The sequence below is a fragment of the Pieris rapae genome, chromosome 3 (assembly GCF_905147795.1).
Source record: "Pieris rapae chromosome 3, ilPieRapa1.1, whole genome shotgun sequence".
In the NCBI taxonomy this organism is placed as follows: Eukaryota; Metazoa; Arthropoda; class Insecta; order Lepidoptera; family Pieridae; genus Pieris; species Pieris rapae.
In genome coordinates, this window is record NC_059511.1 from 8,815,259 (window position 1) to 8,833,479 (window position 18,221).

The window sequence follows — 18,221 nt, forward strand, 5'->3', positions numbered from 1 at the left end:
AACTCGAACTATCATTGAGATTATTTAAGAGCAAATAGCATAAATATATTGAGGGTGTTTCGTTAAGCCGATTCTAACGTTTAATTAAAATAGGGTATTTTGAACTTCCATTAGATGTTTCAAGATTTTAATGGCTAATTTTTCACAAATTGAGCAGAGTTGGCTAAGTGGCTTCATCGTGCGACATCCGTCCTTGAAATCGTGGGTTCGATCCTCGCTTATAAACCAATGGACTTTCTTTCTATATGCAATTAACATTCGAACGGTGAAGTAAAACATCGAGAGGAAACCGGCTCGCAAATTCAAGCACAGGAAGCTGATCTCCTACTTACCTAATACATAACTAATGATCATGAAAGTGTTGCAGAAATCTGAGGCCAAGATCTAAAATGGTTGTTGCGACACTGATTTAATTATTTATTGTATTTTTATCAAAGTTACTGTATAACTATAGCCTCTTTCACGTATCTGTAACTGTTTCCGTGAAAACTTTTTATTAATAGCATATTAGGTGATCGTATATACCTGATACACGACCTAACCTTTGCCAATTATTAAGTGCACTTATTGCTAGAAAAATCCATTGCAGCAACCAGACGCATGACCTCACGTGTGTGAGCCGCATACCACACACAAATAGTCTATCAAACTAATCCTGGTGGCAGTAATACTAACCAGTCTAAATAAGATGATTTATAGTTAGTAACGTGATTTATTTATTTCTGTATAACATTTTAGGAAGAATTATAGTATGTTAACATAAAGTAAATTATGATTAAGTATGAGAGTATAAGTAGAACAAGTATGAAAACTACAAACAATTCAAAGATTGAAATTAAGTATGAAAAAGCAGAAGATTTATATTCAAACTATTCTAACGGAAATAGCCGGATGTGAGTGTCAGTGTGTGTGTAGTCAATGGATGGACAGAAAAGATCGATGTCAAATTGAATTGAATACTAGTTGTAGGTATGTACACATCAAATCAAGAATGTACATTTCCTATAGTTGGTATTAACTTGAGGCATTTGAAAATAGCAATTTGATTTATGAAATTACACAATAATGTTTATATTTGAAGCCCTGGTTAGCTTTATCCAGCCACTGAAACTCCTCGTGTCTAGTAACATAGGTTTATATAAAAAAAATGTACCCGAAACTGAACGGCTAACATAACTATCGAAATTCATTTACCAAAGAAATAAAACACTAGCATGTACACTGAAATATCTGTGTGAAAGAGATACACTCTAAACGTCTCAAAACGTGGAAAATCAGAAAAAAACATATAGAGTATAAATAACAATGGAAATAAATAGGTAGGATAAAACACAAAAAAGCTAAAGAGTATATAAAATTATTTATTTATCTAAGAATTAATGGATCAAGCTTTAACGACGATATTTCCATCGATTACAATTTGCATTTTATGCAACAACAATAAAGTATATTGAAATAGCTCTGAACGTTCATTGATGGCGTGTTTTTAATTAATAGTGATTATATTGGATTAATTTGCATTTGTAAAGCAACGGAGGTTAAAATCATTTCCGGTTCATAGTTTAAATAAATCCGGCTGGCACTAATGAATTTGCTTATTAAAAACTCATTATAGTTATCAAACAAATAATACAGTATCAGCCCCTAATCAGATTACTGTTCCACACGTACAAAGCAACTGGCATAGCCAAAGTTTTACGACTATAGCAAACTTTCCAAACTAACACGTTTTTACACGCAATTTATAATGTTATAACCGATACCACTGGGATCACCAACTGGGAAGATGCAACGAATAGAGCCAAAAGGCTTAAATGAAGATGGACAGGACACCTGCTCAGAGGCCAGAGAGCAAAACTTAATGGACACCTCGCTACAATACCAAGCGAAGGAGAGCTGCTAGCGCTGTGGCTTAACAACGAGAATCCTCGGAGAAGTGAGGTCGCTCCGTAAAGCCTGCGAATTGCCTTCTGTGCTGGAAGAAGCTAAGCTGCCATATTTAGCCAGGTCTTTACGCACAACGCACCTAAACCATACCATACACCTATAATCATCGTTCATTTACATAATCGCCGGGATGAGTTATGAACAATCAGATGTCTAGGTTCATCGAGATTTCATATATGTATATAAAATTATATCTGCCTCAAACATATTTGAATAATATACTAGGTATATAATATTGACGCGTTTCTAAGATATATTCTTTGCGTTCCCCTAAAGCACTCAAATAGCACGCAACTTTTCTCCCTACAAACGTCTGTATAAATATCCAATCTATTGTTTTGGAATCGGAGGGTGTTGAGATAAAACATCAGTCGTAAAATCAATAGTTAGTCTCATTTTAAAGGCGTTTTAAAGTATGTATATCAGTTTTTGCCGCGCACCACCACTTTGTGGAACCAGCTGTCTACTGAAGTATTTCCTAACCGATTCGACTTAGGGTCCTTCAAGAAAAGTGCGTACCAATTCTGAAAAGGCTGGCAACGCACTCGCGAGCCCTCTGGCATTGAGAGTGTCCATGGGCGGCGGTATTACTTAACATCAGGTGAGCCTCCTGCACATTTTCCCCCTGTTCTATAATTTAAAAAAAATCAAGATCCTTATGATTATTATGAGAAAATTCCCAATAAATTACTGATTTGCCCCTATATTTGATCACGTCTAAAAAGCGTCTTGCCTTCAAAGAATGTCTCTATGTCTACATATATGTGTTGCTACAGTGTTATTTAAATTCTAATAATATACAATCTGACGAGAAATAGTAAGTTGAAACGGACAATTTTTTTAACAGAATGGAAACCACGAGACGGAAAAAGGTAAATAATCAGAAGAGCTAAAATTTGAAAATAATAGAAGCAGCTGAAGATACGCTGATCACCAAAACCGGCACAACTGATATATTAGATTAAGTTAAATTTAGTCACAAAACAAATGTTTATATATATTATACTGAGTGTCCACATAAAGGCTTATATACAATAATTTACAAGCTTGTTTTATATAATAGCATGATTCTGTTCGCGCAACGGCTTCAACGGTTTGTATTTTATATAAAAAAAATATCGACATACCTTTATTTAAAATCCAAATTAAATAATTGTAAAATTGTGGCAATCGGTATCATAAAAAATATTCGGAATAATCATATATTTTTTTCTCAATAATCTATGCAATTCTTAACATTATAGATAGGTATATTGTAAAAAAAGTTACATTTCATGTTAAACGTCGCGAAGACTACCAAAAGGTACATTTGACTCATAATTATTATTATTATAACTAGTTGGTTGCATTTCTGCAACCGTTTTAATGCAATTTTTGTAGGAAAATAAATCTGCTATCTGTTCCTGACATATTTACATATTTAACGTCTTGTAAAACAAAAAGATGAAGACAAAAACTGGTACTAAATGTAAATTGGTTTGCCTTTAATCTTTTGATACTTAATATAAATAACAAATGAATAAATTATATTTTGGGTCGTCCATTGGACCTAAGGACATTCCGCATGTTTTCTTTCATCAACCATTGTTTCTACACAGAAAAATTCCAAGCCAGGATTCAAACAATACTTCAGGCTTCCTAAACCATTAAGTTAAATTTTGTTACGTTTGTGTCAATATAACGGTTAACACTGACAGAGAATATACACGTTTTTGGATTTTTTCTATAATATATACATTTTATCAGTTTTCCGATAAAAAAGCAACATATCAAACAGGCGTACGTGATTCTTCTATAGATTTCCGGATAACGAGCATGTATTTTATGTATTGAGTAAACAGTCCAAGCAGTTAGCAAAACTGCAAGTTTTATTTGCAACTATTATGAATTCGCAATCGTGTTTTATATTTCGGGTCTACATTAATAACATCTAAAGGTCAAAACGTTTTTTTATTTTATGAGAGTAATGACCAAGAATCCTTAAGTTTAAGAATCCGACCCTTAAGCACTAGGTTGATCATACTTTTTGATTTCATAGAACTCAAGATAATATTTTGGAAAATAGTATTTTTTTTTTAAGACACAAGGTAACTTAGAAAACACTTTACATTTGGGAGCAGGCTACGTGCGACTGAAGTGTAATTTTCGTAATACAATATAATTAGGTTAATCTGTACCCTCCGTGTCGACTTCTCAATCAATTAAATATCATTCTGGGGTGATGTAGCATAAACATTTGCTTAGTATGGGAAGTATATAATAGATTAGTTTGTTACCATGGTTACGCTATTTTTCTGATTCTATCTTTAGTCCATTCTGTGATAGGGCTGTAAAACTTTTACACCTAAACTAAGCCTCTTATTTTCCGACTACGATTTATTTATACCTAAAATAATTTCGAAAATATTCTATACGATTCATTCGCTAAAGATGAGCATACAATTTATCCTCGTAATGTAACCGGTATTTCATACTAATTCGGAAAAAAGACAAAAGCTATACCTTTAATTATATTTAAACTTGGGCTGACATTCTGGAATTTTCCATTCCGTTTCCTTTAAAAACCACAAACACTTTTCGTTTTAAATATATATACTTAGTCTATAAATTAATGAATTCCTATGAGAATGGGCAAAAAATATACAAACTTGGTATCGAGTCATAATATACTCGATTTACTACAGTCTTTATTTTTATAATTCAATCCAGAGTAATCAATCTATATTTATAAACAAGCAGAAAAGCGAAACTATATATAGATAACAAACAAAAATCGTACTAAAGATATAGCCGAAGATGGAATACTAATTGTTCAAACATTTACAAAGAAAAATGAATACTACTAAGTAATGCGAGTGTTTGTGATGGTGTCACTTTCACACCATGGTGTGCATGTGGGGTGTGCTCTAATTAATTACTATCTTGTAAAAAAAATACTTTCACATTTATAAACGTACTATAAGCCAAATTTAGTTAAACCTTTATAGAAAAAAAGGAGGAGAACAATTACTACCATATAAGGAACTTGATATGATCTCACCAGATTCTTGGATAATTGTCTTTTAAATACAAGTAGGTGGCCTTCCATAGTCGATTTGTGGGTCTTAAACATGGTATCCACACCATGCTTTCCTTCACAGTACAAACCTTGATTGAAAGAAAAAAAAGTTCATTGCGCACCCAGGATTTAAACGCGAGACCTGAAGCTCTCTCTCTTGAAGTCTCTTTTCTCGTTAGTCACTTATAGATTTAAAAAAAGTTTCTCTATAAACTCTATAGCCTCTGTTACTCTATGGTAAAACAACGGTGACTTTTAATTATTGCAAAAAAATCTTCGATTAAATCTCGATGGAAATATTTGGTGAAGTATAAATATGTGACATTTGTTAATAAATTTTAGTATTCGTTTGACCTTAGCATTGAAAAGACTGGTTGTAAATAAAAATGCTTAAGATATATTGTTTTGTGTTGTGCATTGCATTTTTAGATGCAACTAAAGGTTTGTGTTTCTTATTAAAGCTTTAAATTTATAAAATATTAAACTCAATGTTCTATCGCAATCTGGTCTTTTTATGAATGAAAGTATTGAGTGATGCTGGAGAGGGTACATATAGTGGGGTACGCTCAGGTATATATTATTTATAAGAGGTTTTTTGGGCTACAGCGGACTCCTAGTATAACAAGAATTTGCGCTTACCAAGATTCTTATAATATAGTTGTTACGAGGAAAGAAAAACAATCTGGGCTTGCTCCAGTGCCTAAGCCTCAGGGTGCATGATGGCTAAAATATGGCGAGGGTGCCGATAGCTGGCCATGCGTGAAACTCGTGAACGGGTGCTACTTGTGGTGACTAATCGTATTTGAATTCGTGACTTTGACTATGACTTTGTTACGCCGCCATCAATATTCGTACCCTCAGCGAAAACTAACAATGTAAGGAAATAATTAATGAAGTGCATAGATTAATAGACTCACTTAAGATATGCCCCCTGTTCATTAAAAAAAGTATTATTGTAAATTTTAATCTGTCTGTTTAATGTTGTGTTGTTTTCTTTTTGTATGTATTGTTTTGTATTTGATGTAAATGTTGTTGCCATGTTGGAGGAATCTATAATAATAGCTTATTTGGTTTAAAATAAAAAGAACGCAGACTAGTATAACTTGGTTATTATGTATGGAAAATTTCTTATATTAATGAATACTTATATTAGTTAATACTTTAGCTATTTTAAATTTAATTTAATTCGAAGAATTTACGCTCTAATATTCAGATTTAGTGCATTTAAACGGGATTTTTTTTTAATAATTGAAATTGAGGTGTCGAATCCTTTTTTATCGTGGTTCGCAAGACCTGTCCCTACTCACGAACAAAGGAAATAAACAAATGTACTTTTTGCAGTTCCCTTCATAACTCCATGCAAATCAAATGATAGCCCTTGTATAATCTCCAGTGCAAGCAGTGCTTTAGAAAATCTTTGGCGTGGTGTCCCAGAATTAGGAGTACCTATTCTAGATCCCCTAGAAATCGGCAGCCTACGCAACGATGACAAAGACTTGAAATTAGGTTTTAGAAACATGAAAGTTTTTGGATCAAGCAAGTGTAAATTCTTGGACATCAAGTAAGTTATATTTCATTAAATTTGTAATAATGTTTTGAATATACTATTATATATTTAATTATAGAATATTGATAGTTATTGTACAGGAGGGCACGCGTCCCGTGTCATTATATACATATAGTGTCCACCAACACATTAGATGCGCAAGTCTTTTTAGGTTTTCTCTACGAAAGTTCTATCTTTACGCAATTTGGCGAGTTTATGTAATTCTAAATAATTTTTGATGTTTTAGACGTGAATTATACAATTCAACTATAGCACTTAACTTAGAGTGTCCTCTAAGGGCAACAGGCCAATATGACTTGAAAGGAAAGATGCTGTTTATTGAAGCCTTTGGAGATGGTGATTTTGATATTAAGACAAGTGAGTAACATTTTTAAACCGGCTCTAAATATGATGGTTGTATAACCGGTGTCGATATTTATTTCTGTCTTTTTTGTTGTTGTTTTTGAATTACTCAAATAAAGCCAGAGCATTAATATCACATTTATAAAACTATAATTATTTACGAATGAAGCCATTCACCAATTTGAATAATTCTTTCATTGTTAGAATTCTTCATTCACCTTGAAGAACTCTCTCTCAACTCAATCTAGGGATTCGTATGAAAACTTTGACAATATGACCCAAGGTGTACCTAACACTACCAATAAATATCACGTACGCCGTAGAAACGATTGTGAATAATGCTAAGTGATGTTGTACAGTTTTCTACAGTTTTCTATTACATATTTAATCAATGTGATATCCAGCCGTGCGAAGAGACTGAACGCTAGATTTGAATAAAATAGGTTAGGTACATACTCTACGCATGGGTGGACATGCAAAATTCATCATAAGTATATCGTACTTGTTATAATTGTAAAATAGAGGGGTTTTTTTTATTTTATTACCATAAACAATCGGACTTATCAGTATTTTTACCAATGTTATGTAATACTGATACAATTTTGAACTATACTTGCCGTCTAATTTTTTAATATTTACAAGAAGCGTTTTGCTGCACTTTTCAACTTTGACTTAAAATAAGGTGTGTAATAAATTATTGTGAGCACGTATTTTATTTTATTAAAAAGTATTTTTTTATATTTTTAACGTTCTTATATATACAGTATATTATTATCGTAATCCGTAATCGTTACTAATAAGTATTTTACTTTGTTTTCAGATAGAGTATTAATATATCTTACAGCGAAGTTCACGACAATTGAATCGGCTGGAGTTAAGCATTGGAAAATTACAAGCTTTGATTACTCGTACGATTTAGCCGAAAAAGTAGACATAGGACTGCATAATTTGTTTGGGGGTGATGAAACCAGAGGTATAGTACTTGCGTAGTAATAAAGCATAGGAATATGTGAGCATGGCATAAAAACACGCGGAATTTCGTGAAATGTTAATTCAGTTAGGTTCCCTTGGAACCGCCGTTCAGTATTCAGTTCAAGATACTATTATACAGCTGTAAAAAATACTCATGTTTCTATCAGTTTAACAAAATCTATAGAAAGAATGAAAAGTAGAAGCACAGAGTATAGAAGTATTCTACTGTAACTTATATGAGCTTGTCGTTTCACGGGTGTATCTTCTTTTCAAAATATTTACCACTCAGAACGCATCATTTGTCAGTTTGACAATTTAGATTGTAAGTAAATTTGTCATTGAGATATCAATTAAATATAAATTAGGAAAATCAAAAAGTAAAGAATATATATTAACTCCTTTACGAACGTCAATCGCCTGCCATCTGTCAACGTCAAAAGTATAAAGGCCCATCAATAAGGCAGGATACAAGGAATCGATTTCTAGAACTACAAAAAAGTTTAGTACCCGGTACTTCAAGAAGATATTAATTCTAGGATAGAAGGTAGAAAACTGGTGCTTCTATGCCTGATATGTTACTTTTGTTGACTAGTTACTGGCCACATAGATAAAAATTTTAAATATTGCTAAACTTTATACGTATATGACGTTTCTATTTCAGCCAAGCCTATCCTTGAAGTGATCAACCATAATTGGAAGGAAATGGTGATTGAGATTGGTGGTCCCATTATCAAGCAACTTTTGGACAAATCCATTCACATTGTGAATAAATTCTTCAGTGCAGTCCCCGTCGATAACTTAGAAATTGTATAATATGTTTCAAGATCTGGTGAATAAAAAAATATTTTTTATATAATTACTTTTAATAATTCACGCCTCACTCATATTGCAAAAATGAGCCTAAATTTTTCCAGTTAGGTATATGTAATATAAATGCAAGGATATGATTTTATACTTTGGGTCTGTTTCACAATGTCCGGATAAGTTCTAAATAAGATATTTATTACTTATCGGTATGATAAACACTATTGTTGCGTTTCACGACTATCAGATAGCGCTATTCGTCATGAAACGCGAAGTTTCTTATTGGGAACTTTTATCTTTCGAATAAATTATGTATTCCATAGCTATTTGGTACTATATCCATACATTGTGAAATAGGCCCTTAATGTCTTATTTTTAGACAATTTTAATACAAACTTATTTAATTATGATTTATAATATTATAATAGAAATGTATAGATATAGTTCATATTTGTAATTTGCGCACTTTCATGCTCAATCGGCTCGGCTTTATTACGAGGACAATTTTATTGGTCTATGTTTCTTATCATATTATGTGAAACTAAGCTACAAAAATTAGAACAGTTGAAAATTGTAGTCGCCGATTCTATTATCAAGATATACCAAGGAATAACCAGCCGGCGTAGGTATACTAATTGCTTTTTTTTGGAATATAAATCAAGGTTGAATATTTGAATAAAAGCTATCCCAGTAAACAGTTTCGAATGCCAAAACAAAGCGTAGAACAGTCATTTGTCTTGTTGTCTAAGCGCCCTCTATTGGCTCGCTCGGTAATTAGACGCGGACTGACACTGAATATTGATTGCCGCTCATTATGACATCGATTTAGAGTGACTAATTGAAATAGCATCGAACTTCGGGTCTACATAAATAACATCTAAAGGTAAAAACATTTTTTAATTTTATGAAAGAAATGATACATATTTGCATCTGATTCATTGCGTATTTTTACATCTTAATAATGTAAACACTTTCAATTATTTTCCTTCGCCCTAGGCATAAGTTTTAGTAAGAAATAATCCTTTATTAATGCATAGTACCTGGATGGCCGGTATTTTTTTTATACATTGTGTTTTTTGAAGTTATATTTAAGTGCGAATTAGATAAAATGATAAAATATGAATATAATTATCGAATAAAGATAATTATATTCATATTTAAGTTTTTATTTGACTGACATCTTTAAACGAGCAATTCAATATTTAAGTTGATAAAACACCAATAAAATGACATTTTCTAAAAATGATTCCAATTATATGTATATATACAAGAATTGCTCGTTTAAAAATTTAAGATATTTGACTAACATAGAATTGCTCGTTTAAAGTTTTCAGATTCGAGGCTTCTTAGGTTTAAGAATCTGACGCTTAAGCACTAGGCTAATCATACTTTTGGATTTCATATAACTCAAAATAATATTTTGGAGAATAGTATATATATTTTTTTAAACTTATTTGGTAACACTACATTTGGAAGCAGGCTACGTGTGATTGAAGTGTAATTCTGTTAATAGAATATAATTAGGTTAATCTGTACCCTCGGTAGCGAGTTCTCAATCAATTAAATATTCTGGAGTGATGTAGCATAAGCAAATGCTTAGTATGAGAAGTATATAATAGATTAGTTTGTTACTATAGCTACGCTATTTTTCTGATTCATTCGTCCATTTTGTAATAGGGCTGCAAATCTTTTACACCTAAACTTAGCCTTATTTTCCGACTACGACGTAACTCATTCGTTGCTAAAACCGTTTCGAAAATATTCTATACGATTTATTCGCTAAGGATGAGCATACAATTTATCTTCGTACTGCATCCGGTATTTCATACAAAATTCATCACACCCACTGCGGAAGTTCAGTGTCCATGTACTTGCTACTTGTTCACTAAGAACTAATGCCTCAAATGTATTAAGGGGTAAGAGAGAGGGAGTAAGAGTCATTTTATTATATGTTTTTATTTATTTAGTAACACTTCACATTTCTGAACATAAAAATGTATTATATTACATAAGGTAGGCAAGAAATGCAAAAATACATATTATATATAGTTATTAAGAAGAAAAAAAACAAAACAGGAACAAAAATTAAACTAAACTGATATATGAAAAAGAAAAAGTATAAAGTGCACATGAATCATTATAATTTAATTCAAGTAAATTAAATTTAATTTAATGTTAGTACGAAAGTTAGCGATACGATGTGGACAGCTAATGTTTGTAAAGAAGAAATTTAAAGGAAGATAGAGAAGGAGCTAAGCCTAACTGCAGAGACCTTATCGGATTCGTCAAGAAATGAGGAGTTATGATGAAGATTTCAAGGTTATATTTTTCGGAAGGGCGTTAGCTATAGATAACTATAGCTTACGCCCTAGTATAGCTTATATGCTAACTTTCTTTCGAAAATTTTAAATCATTTTTGAGATAGGAAGGAGTTTTAGGGTTGAACATGATGGAATATAGGAAATGGAGATGAGCATCACGTCGCTGACGAATGGGTAACCAGCCTAGCCGCTTACGGAACGCAAGCTATGAAAATATTATATAATAAATATATATAAATCGGATACAAAAATTTTTGAGACGATCCAGTTTATTCAGCAATTCCTCGTTTAGATCCGAGAAGCAAGAATCGGCGTAGTCCAGTTAAGACAGGAGGAGAGATTGTACCAGAGAGGTTTTAGTGGGAAGAAAATTACTATGACGTCGAAGGACACTGGAGGCATCGTACACTTTGCGGCTAACTTCTTTAACATGCTGCTCCCAGGATAAATTTTGATCAAATAAAACCCCCATATTTTTTACTGCACGGCGAATATTTAAAGTTACACCGTCGATATATACAGAAGGTATCCTGGCCCAATCAATTCTCGTGAAATAGGGGCTGCCAATAATCCATAAATAAATAAATAAAGTCCATTTTTAAACTGTAAAATCATTATGATACCCAAATTTGAGTATATAAGCAACGTTTTAAAAATATTGTGGAACATTTGTGGATTAAATGACAAAATTATACAAAAAAAAATGGCAAGGACGTTTCACATTTGGAGTAGCCATGAACCTTTCTAAGTTTTAATTGCACTAAATGTAAAATTAAATGTTGCTACCGTCAACTATTATGACTTTTTTATCAATATAATTACATTTTATTTATATAATTTATATGACTAATAAATTTAATTTATTAACATAAACAAAATCGTAAATCACTTTTGTAAATATAACCTTGACCATCGTGTTTATTAAACAACCCGGATATATAAATTATACCATATATTTAAACGTATTAGACATTATTCGAATAAAAAATAGATATTTATAATAAAAAAATCTACATATATAGTTTTTTATAAAACCCGGGCCTAATGCCCGTTTGCCTCCAAACGTGCAAGGCTCGCCGGACGTTAAGAGATACAGGAGTCAGGAGGCTTGCAAATGCGTTGCCGGTATGATTCGGTACACATATACATAGTTCTCAAACCATTGGCGTAGACAAAAACATTCCACGACTGTTTTAGTCACCAAGGGTTTAGTTTACAAGATCTTATATGGAGTTGCATATACTTTATTGCACACAAAAACCATTTAACATTAAAGATGAATTAAAAAGCAGACAACTTTTATGTCTGACATGTTATTTGTGTCAGCTTTCTGATCCTGGCTCGTCTTTTTGGGCCTCATGTCACTTTCCTCACGATCCCGTCATCGTACGAGTGAGTCTCTAATGCGCAAGGAGTCCATTGGTGCACACTGCACAGCCGGGATGCCAATTGCCAACGTACCTCAGTGATGAGAGATCACTAAAGCCTACACTACTATAACTGTATACAAAATAATGCAAACAATTCCGTTTCACCTTTGTATAAATCAAACTAATCGGAAAACGCAGGACTGCAGTGTATGCAGAACGTGCCGATACACCACAACACTCCTTACATCTGTAAATCCTTTGTAATAACCATACCTGAGGTAGAGTGAAACAATTTAAACAACGTGATGACCTTCTTTCGAAACTATGTAGTGGACGTTGCTGAACGAAGATTTCTCCAACTTCTTGATTGTGGCCCATGAAGGACTTCGAGAATTAAACATTTAAAAACCCTTTTTGTTCCACGCATTTACTGTTTTTTTTTTTTTTTATAAATGTTTTCTAGATAATTCCCCGACTATGTAGTCGTCGGAGGTATTAAATAGCTTACATAATTGGTATTCGTTACTCGGATGATAAAACACTAATTTTTTCCTTTTGAGCAAATTCCAAAAAGATGCCTCGTAATTTAATGTTAAACATTATTTCCTTTAAATCCGTCTCCGTTACTTTTATGCCCATAGCTTGCTCAGTGTTAAACCTATCGTATCCTCCTCATCAGTATCGCCACAAGGACAGGCAGCACTTTGTTTAATCCTGAATCTGTAAAGGTACGACAAGAATCCACCGTGACCTGTCAACATCTGGGTAATCAATCCCGTTGGTTTCATTTGTTTAATTATCGAAAAAGCCGAAACAACATATGGAAAGAATAACTTAGTTATTGTCGCTGTTTCACCGTTTCGATATCTGTGATTACATTTTTCCATCGTGTTTCCACGTAGACAGTTTTTCAAATGTGATACGGGGAATCCATGGTCGAGGGCGCCTCTTCTAGCTTCCTTTGCCAGTTGGTCTGCTCTTTCATTCACTCCACGCCCAGATGCGCTATGACCCAAAAAATATCATTTTTTTGTTGTTGAATCGCGCTTTATTTATGTTCTTACGTATTTACTGTTATAACATTGGTAAACGGTACGAAAGTATCTTCCTCAATATACATTGTAAGAAATGTGTAATTATGACGAGGTGAATACTTCGAGGTTTCAAAAGTGAGTGAGATAATATAATAGATTGTAGTGTTCACCCATCAGTAATGAGACAATTTATCTATCCATTTAGATCTAGTATCGTCTTTTTCCCAGCGTTAATTCACGCTATAAATATCTATATGCAATCGGTATACAATATAGGTAGTAGGCTGACTATGCTAGGGTGTTATTGCACACGTTATAAAGACGTTGTTTAATAAAATTTAAAAAAAACACGGCAACCCTGCAACAGTAATCTGTGGATGACAGCTTTCCACACTGACGCACCTATCACACTTATAACACATTTATTTTGGACATTGACAATTCGTTTCGATATTTTAGTCGAGAAATATTCTACATGTTACTGCAAACATGTCGCGAATTCGAAATGAAGACAAAAGCTATACCTTTCATTACATTTAAACTTGGGCTTACATTCTGGAATTTTCTATTCCGTTTCCGTTAAAGCCACAAACACTTTTTGTTCAAAGTCTAAAAATTAATAAATTCCTATGAGCATGGGCAAAAAATATCGAAACTGGCTATCAAGTCGATATAATCGATTTATTACAGTCTTTAATTTGATGATGTAATCCAGAGTAACCAACGTTATCTATAAACAAGCACAAAAGCGTAACTATATCTTAGTATAATATGAAGATTATAATATTAAAATGCTTATTAATTAACGCATATACGCACGACGCATATAGTCGATTTGTAGTCTTAAGCATGGTATCGCCACCATGCTTTCCTTTACCGTACGTAGCCACTATTGAAAGTAAGAAAAATCCATTGCATACCTGGGATTCAAACACAAGACTCCAGGGTTTGAAGTCTCTTTTCATGTTAGTCACAATGGCTGACACAAAGATAAAAAAAAGATTATCTATAAACTCTATAGCCTATGATACTCTATGGTAAAACAACGGTAACTATTAATTATCGCAAAAAAATATTCGATTTTACTCGATGCAAATATTTGGTGAAGTATAAATATGTGATATTTGTTACTAAATTTTAGTATTCGTTTGACCTTAGCATTGAAGAGACTGGTTGTAAATAAAAATGCTTAAGATATTGTGTTTTGTGTCGTGTATTGCATTTTTAGATGCCACTGCAGGTTTGTGTTTACTTTAATTTATAAATTGTGTCGTGTATTGCATTTTTAGATGCCACTACAGGTTTGTTTCCTTTAATTTATAAAATACTAGCATACTCGGCCAAGCGTTCCTGTGGCTAAGGTTTTTGTTATATTTCATAGTAATAAACTATTCAAGGGAAACGGTAGAACTTATGTAAAAGGTTGGAAGTTTAACACAGCGCCTTCTGTTAGAATTGTATCAAAAAATAAAAAATAATTTGCAATAAAATAAAATTACGACTATAATTAAAGATCTAAGCTATCCTATCCTATCTCTTAAGTTGGACCAGACTGCACACGGTGTGCAAATTTGATTGATATCGGTTCGGTAGTTTAGGAGTCCATCGCGGACAAACATCGTGACAGGAGATTTATATATTAAGATTAAACTCAAAATCTGGGCTCCTTATGAAAGAATTTTGGTTTGGAGAGGGTACAAAACAGCAACAGAATGACTGTGTGGACCCATATTACCACCGCTATTCGGAACCAGTTGCCCATTGAAATATTTCTAAACCATTCCGACTTAGGGTCCTTCAAGAAAAGAGCATGTCCGTTTGCTTTTCTATAAAAAATCGAAATAGTATTTTTCTAGATATTAATCTGTCTGTTTAATGTTGTGTTATTTTCTTTATGTATGTATTGTTGTGTATCTGATATAAATGTAAACAGTTGCCATGTTGGAAGAATCTATAAAAGTAACTTTTTTTGTTTGAAATAAAAAGAACGCTGGCTAGTATAACTTGGTTATTATGTATGGAAAATTTCTTATATTAATGAATATTTAAATAAATTAATGTTTACTTCAGTTATTTTAAAGTTAATTTAATTCGTAGAATTTACGCTCAATTATATTCAGATTTAGTCCACTTAAACGGGATTTTTTTAAATAATTGAAATAGAGGTGTCGAATCCTTTTTTATCGTGGTTCGCAAGACTTCCTGTCTGTACTTACGAATTAAGGAAATAAACAAATATACTTTTTGCAGTTCCCTTCATAACTCCATGCAAGTCAAATGATAGCCCGTGTATGATCTCCAGTGCACACAGTGCTTTAAAAAATCTTTGGCGTGGTGTCCCAGAATTAGGAGTACCTATACTAGATCCCCTAGAGATCGGCAGCCTACGCAACGATGACAAAGACCTGAAATTAGGTTTTAGAAACATGAAAGTTTTTGGACCAAGCAAGTGTAAATTCTTGGACATCAAGTAAGTTATATTTCATTGTATTTGTAATAATGTCCTGTTATATATTAAATTGTAGAATAATGATAGTTATTGGACCAGAGTGGATCCGTCCCGGTGTCATTATACATACTGGGTGCGTTAACACATTATATGCGCAAGTTACATAGGTTTTCTCTGCGAAAGTTATTTACGCAACTTGGCGATGTGTTTTGTTGAGTTTTTGTTATTCTTAATAAATTGTGATGTTTTAGACGTGTACTATACAATTCAACCGTTTCACTGGCCTTAGAATGTCCTCTCGAAGCAACAGGCCAATATGACTTGAAAGGAAAGATGCTGTTTATTGAAGCCTTTGGAGATGGTGATTTTGATATTAAGACAAGTGAGTAAATTTTTTAAACCGGCTCTAAATATTTATATATAATATCTTTGTTATTGAATTTACTTAATTAAAACCAGAATATTGATGAGATTTATTTAACTACAAGCATTTACGAATGAAATACGATTTGATTTTTTAGTTTTAATTTAATAGGCTTCAAATTGAGCTGTTGAACTTGAACCGTTACACCAATTTGAATAATTCTTTCATTATTAGAATTCTTCATTTACCTCGATGAACTCAGGCTATATGATATAAAAAAACTAGAGATTCGTAAGAATACTTTTATAATATTATAATCAAACAGTAGAAACAATTGAGATTAGAGCAAAGTCATGAAGTACAGATTTATAGCAGAACAGAAATAGTATACCACGATACTATATATCTAACTATTACATATTTAATTGATATCCAGCCGTGCGAAGGGACTGAACGCTAGAATGAAATTAAATAGGTACTCTACGCATGCGTGGACTTGTGCAAAATTCATCGTATATCGTACTTGTAATAATTGTAAAATATAGTGTTATTTTAAAACTATAAATAATCCGAATAATAATACCGAAACAGTTTTAAATTTAAAGTCTAAATTTTTATAGTTATTGGATAAAAAGCGGTTTGCTGTACTTTTTAAATTTGACTTAAAATAAGGTGTGTACAAAATTATTAAATACATCATTTTGTATTTATACAAATTTATTTTGAAGGTTCTCATGATTTGTGATAGTATATTATCATGGTAATCGTTACTAAAAAGTATTTTATTTTGTTTTCAGATAGAGTATTAATATACCTTTCCCTGAAAGTCAAGACGATTGAAGACTCGGCTGGAGTTAAACATTGGAAAATTTCAAGCTTTGATTACTCGTACGATTTAGTCGAGAAAGTAGACATAGGATTGCATAATTTGTTTGGGGGTGATGAAACCAGAGGTATAGTATAAGTAATATAGCAATAAGTAAGCATGGAATTTCGTCAAATGTTAAGTCACTTTTCGCTTCCCTTGGAACCATCGTCCAGTGTTGAGTTCAACAAACCATTATTAAACATGTTTTATATCAGTTTAACAAAATCTATAAAAAATATTCAAAAGTAGAAGCACAGAGTGTAGAAGTATTCTACTGTAACTTGAGCTTGTCGTTTCAAGGCTGTATCTTCTTTTTCAAATATTTATTGTTCAGTTTATTTGCGTATCATTTGTCAGTTTGACAATTTACATTGTAAGGAAATTTGTCATTGGGATATTAATTAAATATAAATTAGGAAAATCAAAAAGTATAAAGTTTTTAAGTAAAAAAATATATATTAACTCCTTTACGAACGTCAAAATTCTGCCATCTGTCAACGTCAAAAGTATAAAGGCCCATCAATAAGGCAGGATATAGGGAATAGATTTCTAGAGCTACAAAAAAATTAAATATAAATTAGGAAAGTCTAATAGTATGACGTTTTTGTGTGTGTGCTTGATATGTTATTTTTGTCGTGAGCAGTTACGGCGCACATAGATTTTTATAATTCCTATACACAAAATCGAATTGAGATTAAATTCTAATTGGTTTATATTTCAGCCAAGCCTATCCTTGAAGTGATCAACCATAGTTGGAAAGAAATGGTGATTGAGATCGGTGGTCCTATTATCAAGCAACTTCTGGACAAAGGCGTTCATATTGTGAATAAATTCTTTAGTGCAGTTCCCGTCGATAACTTAGAAATTGTATAATATGTTTCAAGATCTTGTAAATAAAAAACTTATTTTTTATATATTACTTTTAATTCTTCCACCTTCATCAAACAGGTCTTCTAACTCATTTTGCAAAAACGAGCACAAGTTTTACTATCTCGTTATGTAATATAATTTAATTAATAATGTCTTATTTGTAGAAAATAAGACATAATACATAGATTTTGTATACAGCTTTGTTACGAGGAGGTATTTATATATTAGTACTAAAGTTAGATTCAACTTTCGGCT

The 18,221-nt window shown here is 32.3% G+C and overlaps 1 protein-coding gene across 3 annotated transcripts; it reads left to right on the forward strand.

The window, feature by feature from the left end:
* Positions 1 to 5,319: 5,319 nt before the first annotated feature.
* On the forward strand, positions 5,320 to 18,008 carry LOC110999312 (circadian clock-controlled protein daywake). 3 transcript variants are annotated; one of them, XM_022268321.2, is made up of 5 exons: positions 5,320 to 5,446; positions 6,347 to 6,566; positions 6,799 to 6,929; positions 7,735 to 7,887; positions 8,548 to 8,715. In XM_022268321.2, exons 1-5 carry the CDS (start codon positions 5,392 to 5,394, stop codon positions 8,697 to 8,699), a joined length of 711 nt encoding a protein of 236 aa, XP_022124013.2. In that variant the 5' UTR covers positions 5,320 to 5,391; the 3' UTR covers positions 8,700 to 8,715. The 3 variants fall into 3 exon arrangements, with proteins under 3 accessions (XP_022124013.2, XP_045490685.1, XP_022124010.2); XM_045634729.1 differs by lacking the exons at positions 6,347 to 6,566; positions 6,799 to 6,929; positions 7,735 to 7,887; positions 8,548 to 8,715 and adding exons at positions 15,666 to 15,885; positions 16,116 to 16,246; positions 17,026 to 17,181; positions 17,818 to 18,008 and having other exon boundaries at positions 5,329 to 5,446; XM_022268318.2 differs by lacking the exons at positions 5,320 to 5,446; positions 6,347 to 6,566; positions 6,799 to 6,929; positions 7,735 to 7,887; positions 8,548 to 8,715 and adding exons at positions 14,547 to 14,655; positions 15,666 to 15,885; positions 16,116 to 16,246; positions 17,026 to 17,181; positions 17,818 to 18,008.
* Positions 18,009 to 18,221: the final 213 nt, after the last annotated feature.

Coding starts and splice junctions, on each gene's coding strand:
- LOC110999312 (XM_045634729.1), top strand. CDS start 5,392: ATGCTTAAGATATATTGTTTTGTGTTGTGCATTGCATTTTTAGATGCA. Junction 15,886..16,115: donor TGTAAATTCTTGGACATCAA/GTAAGTTATATT, acceptor GTGATGTTTTAG/ACGTGTACTATACAATTCAA. Junction 17,182..17,817: donor TGGGGGTGATGAAACCAGAG/GTATAGTATAAG, acceptor TTTATATTTCAG/CCAAGCCTATCCTTGAAGTG.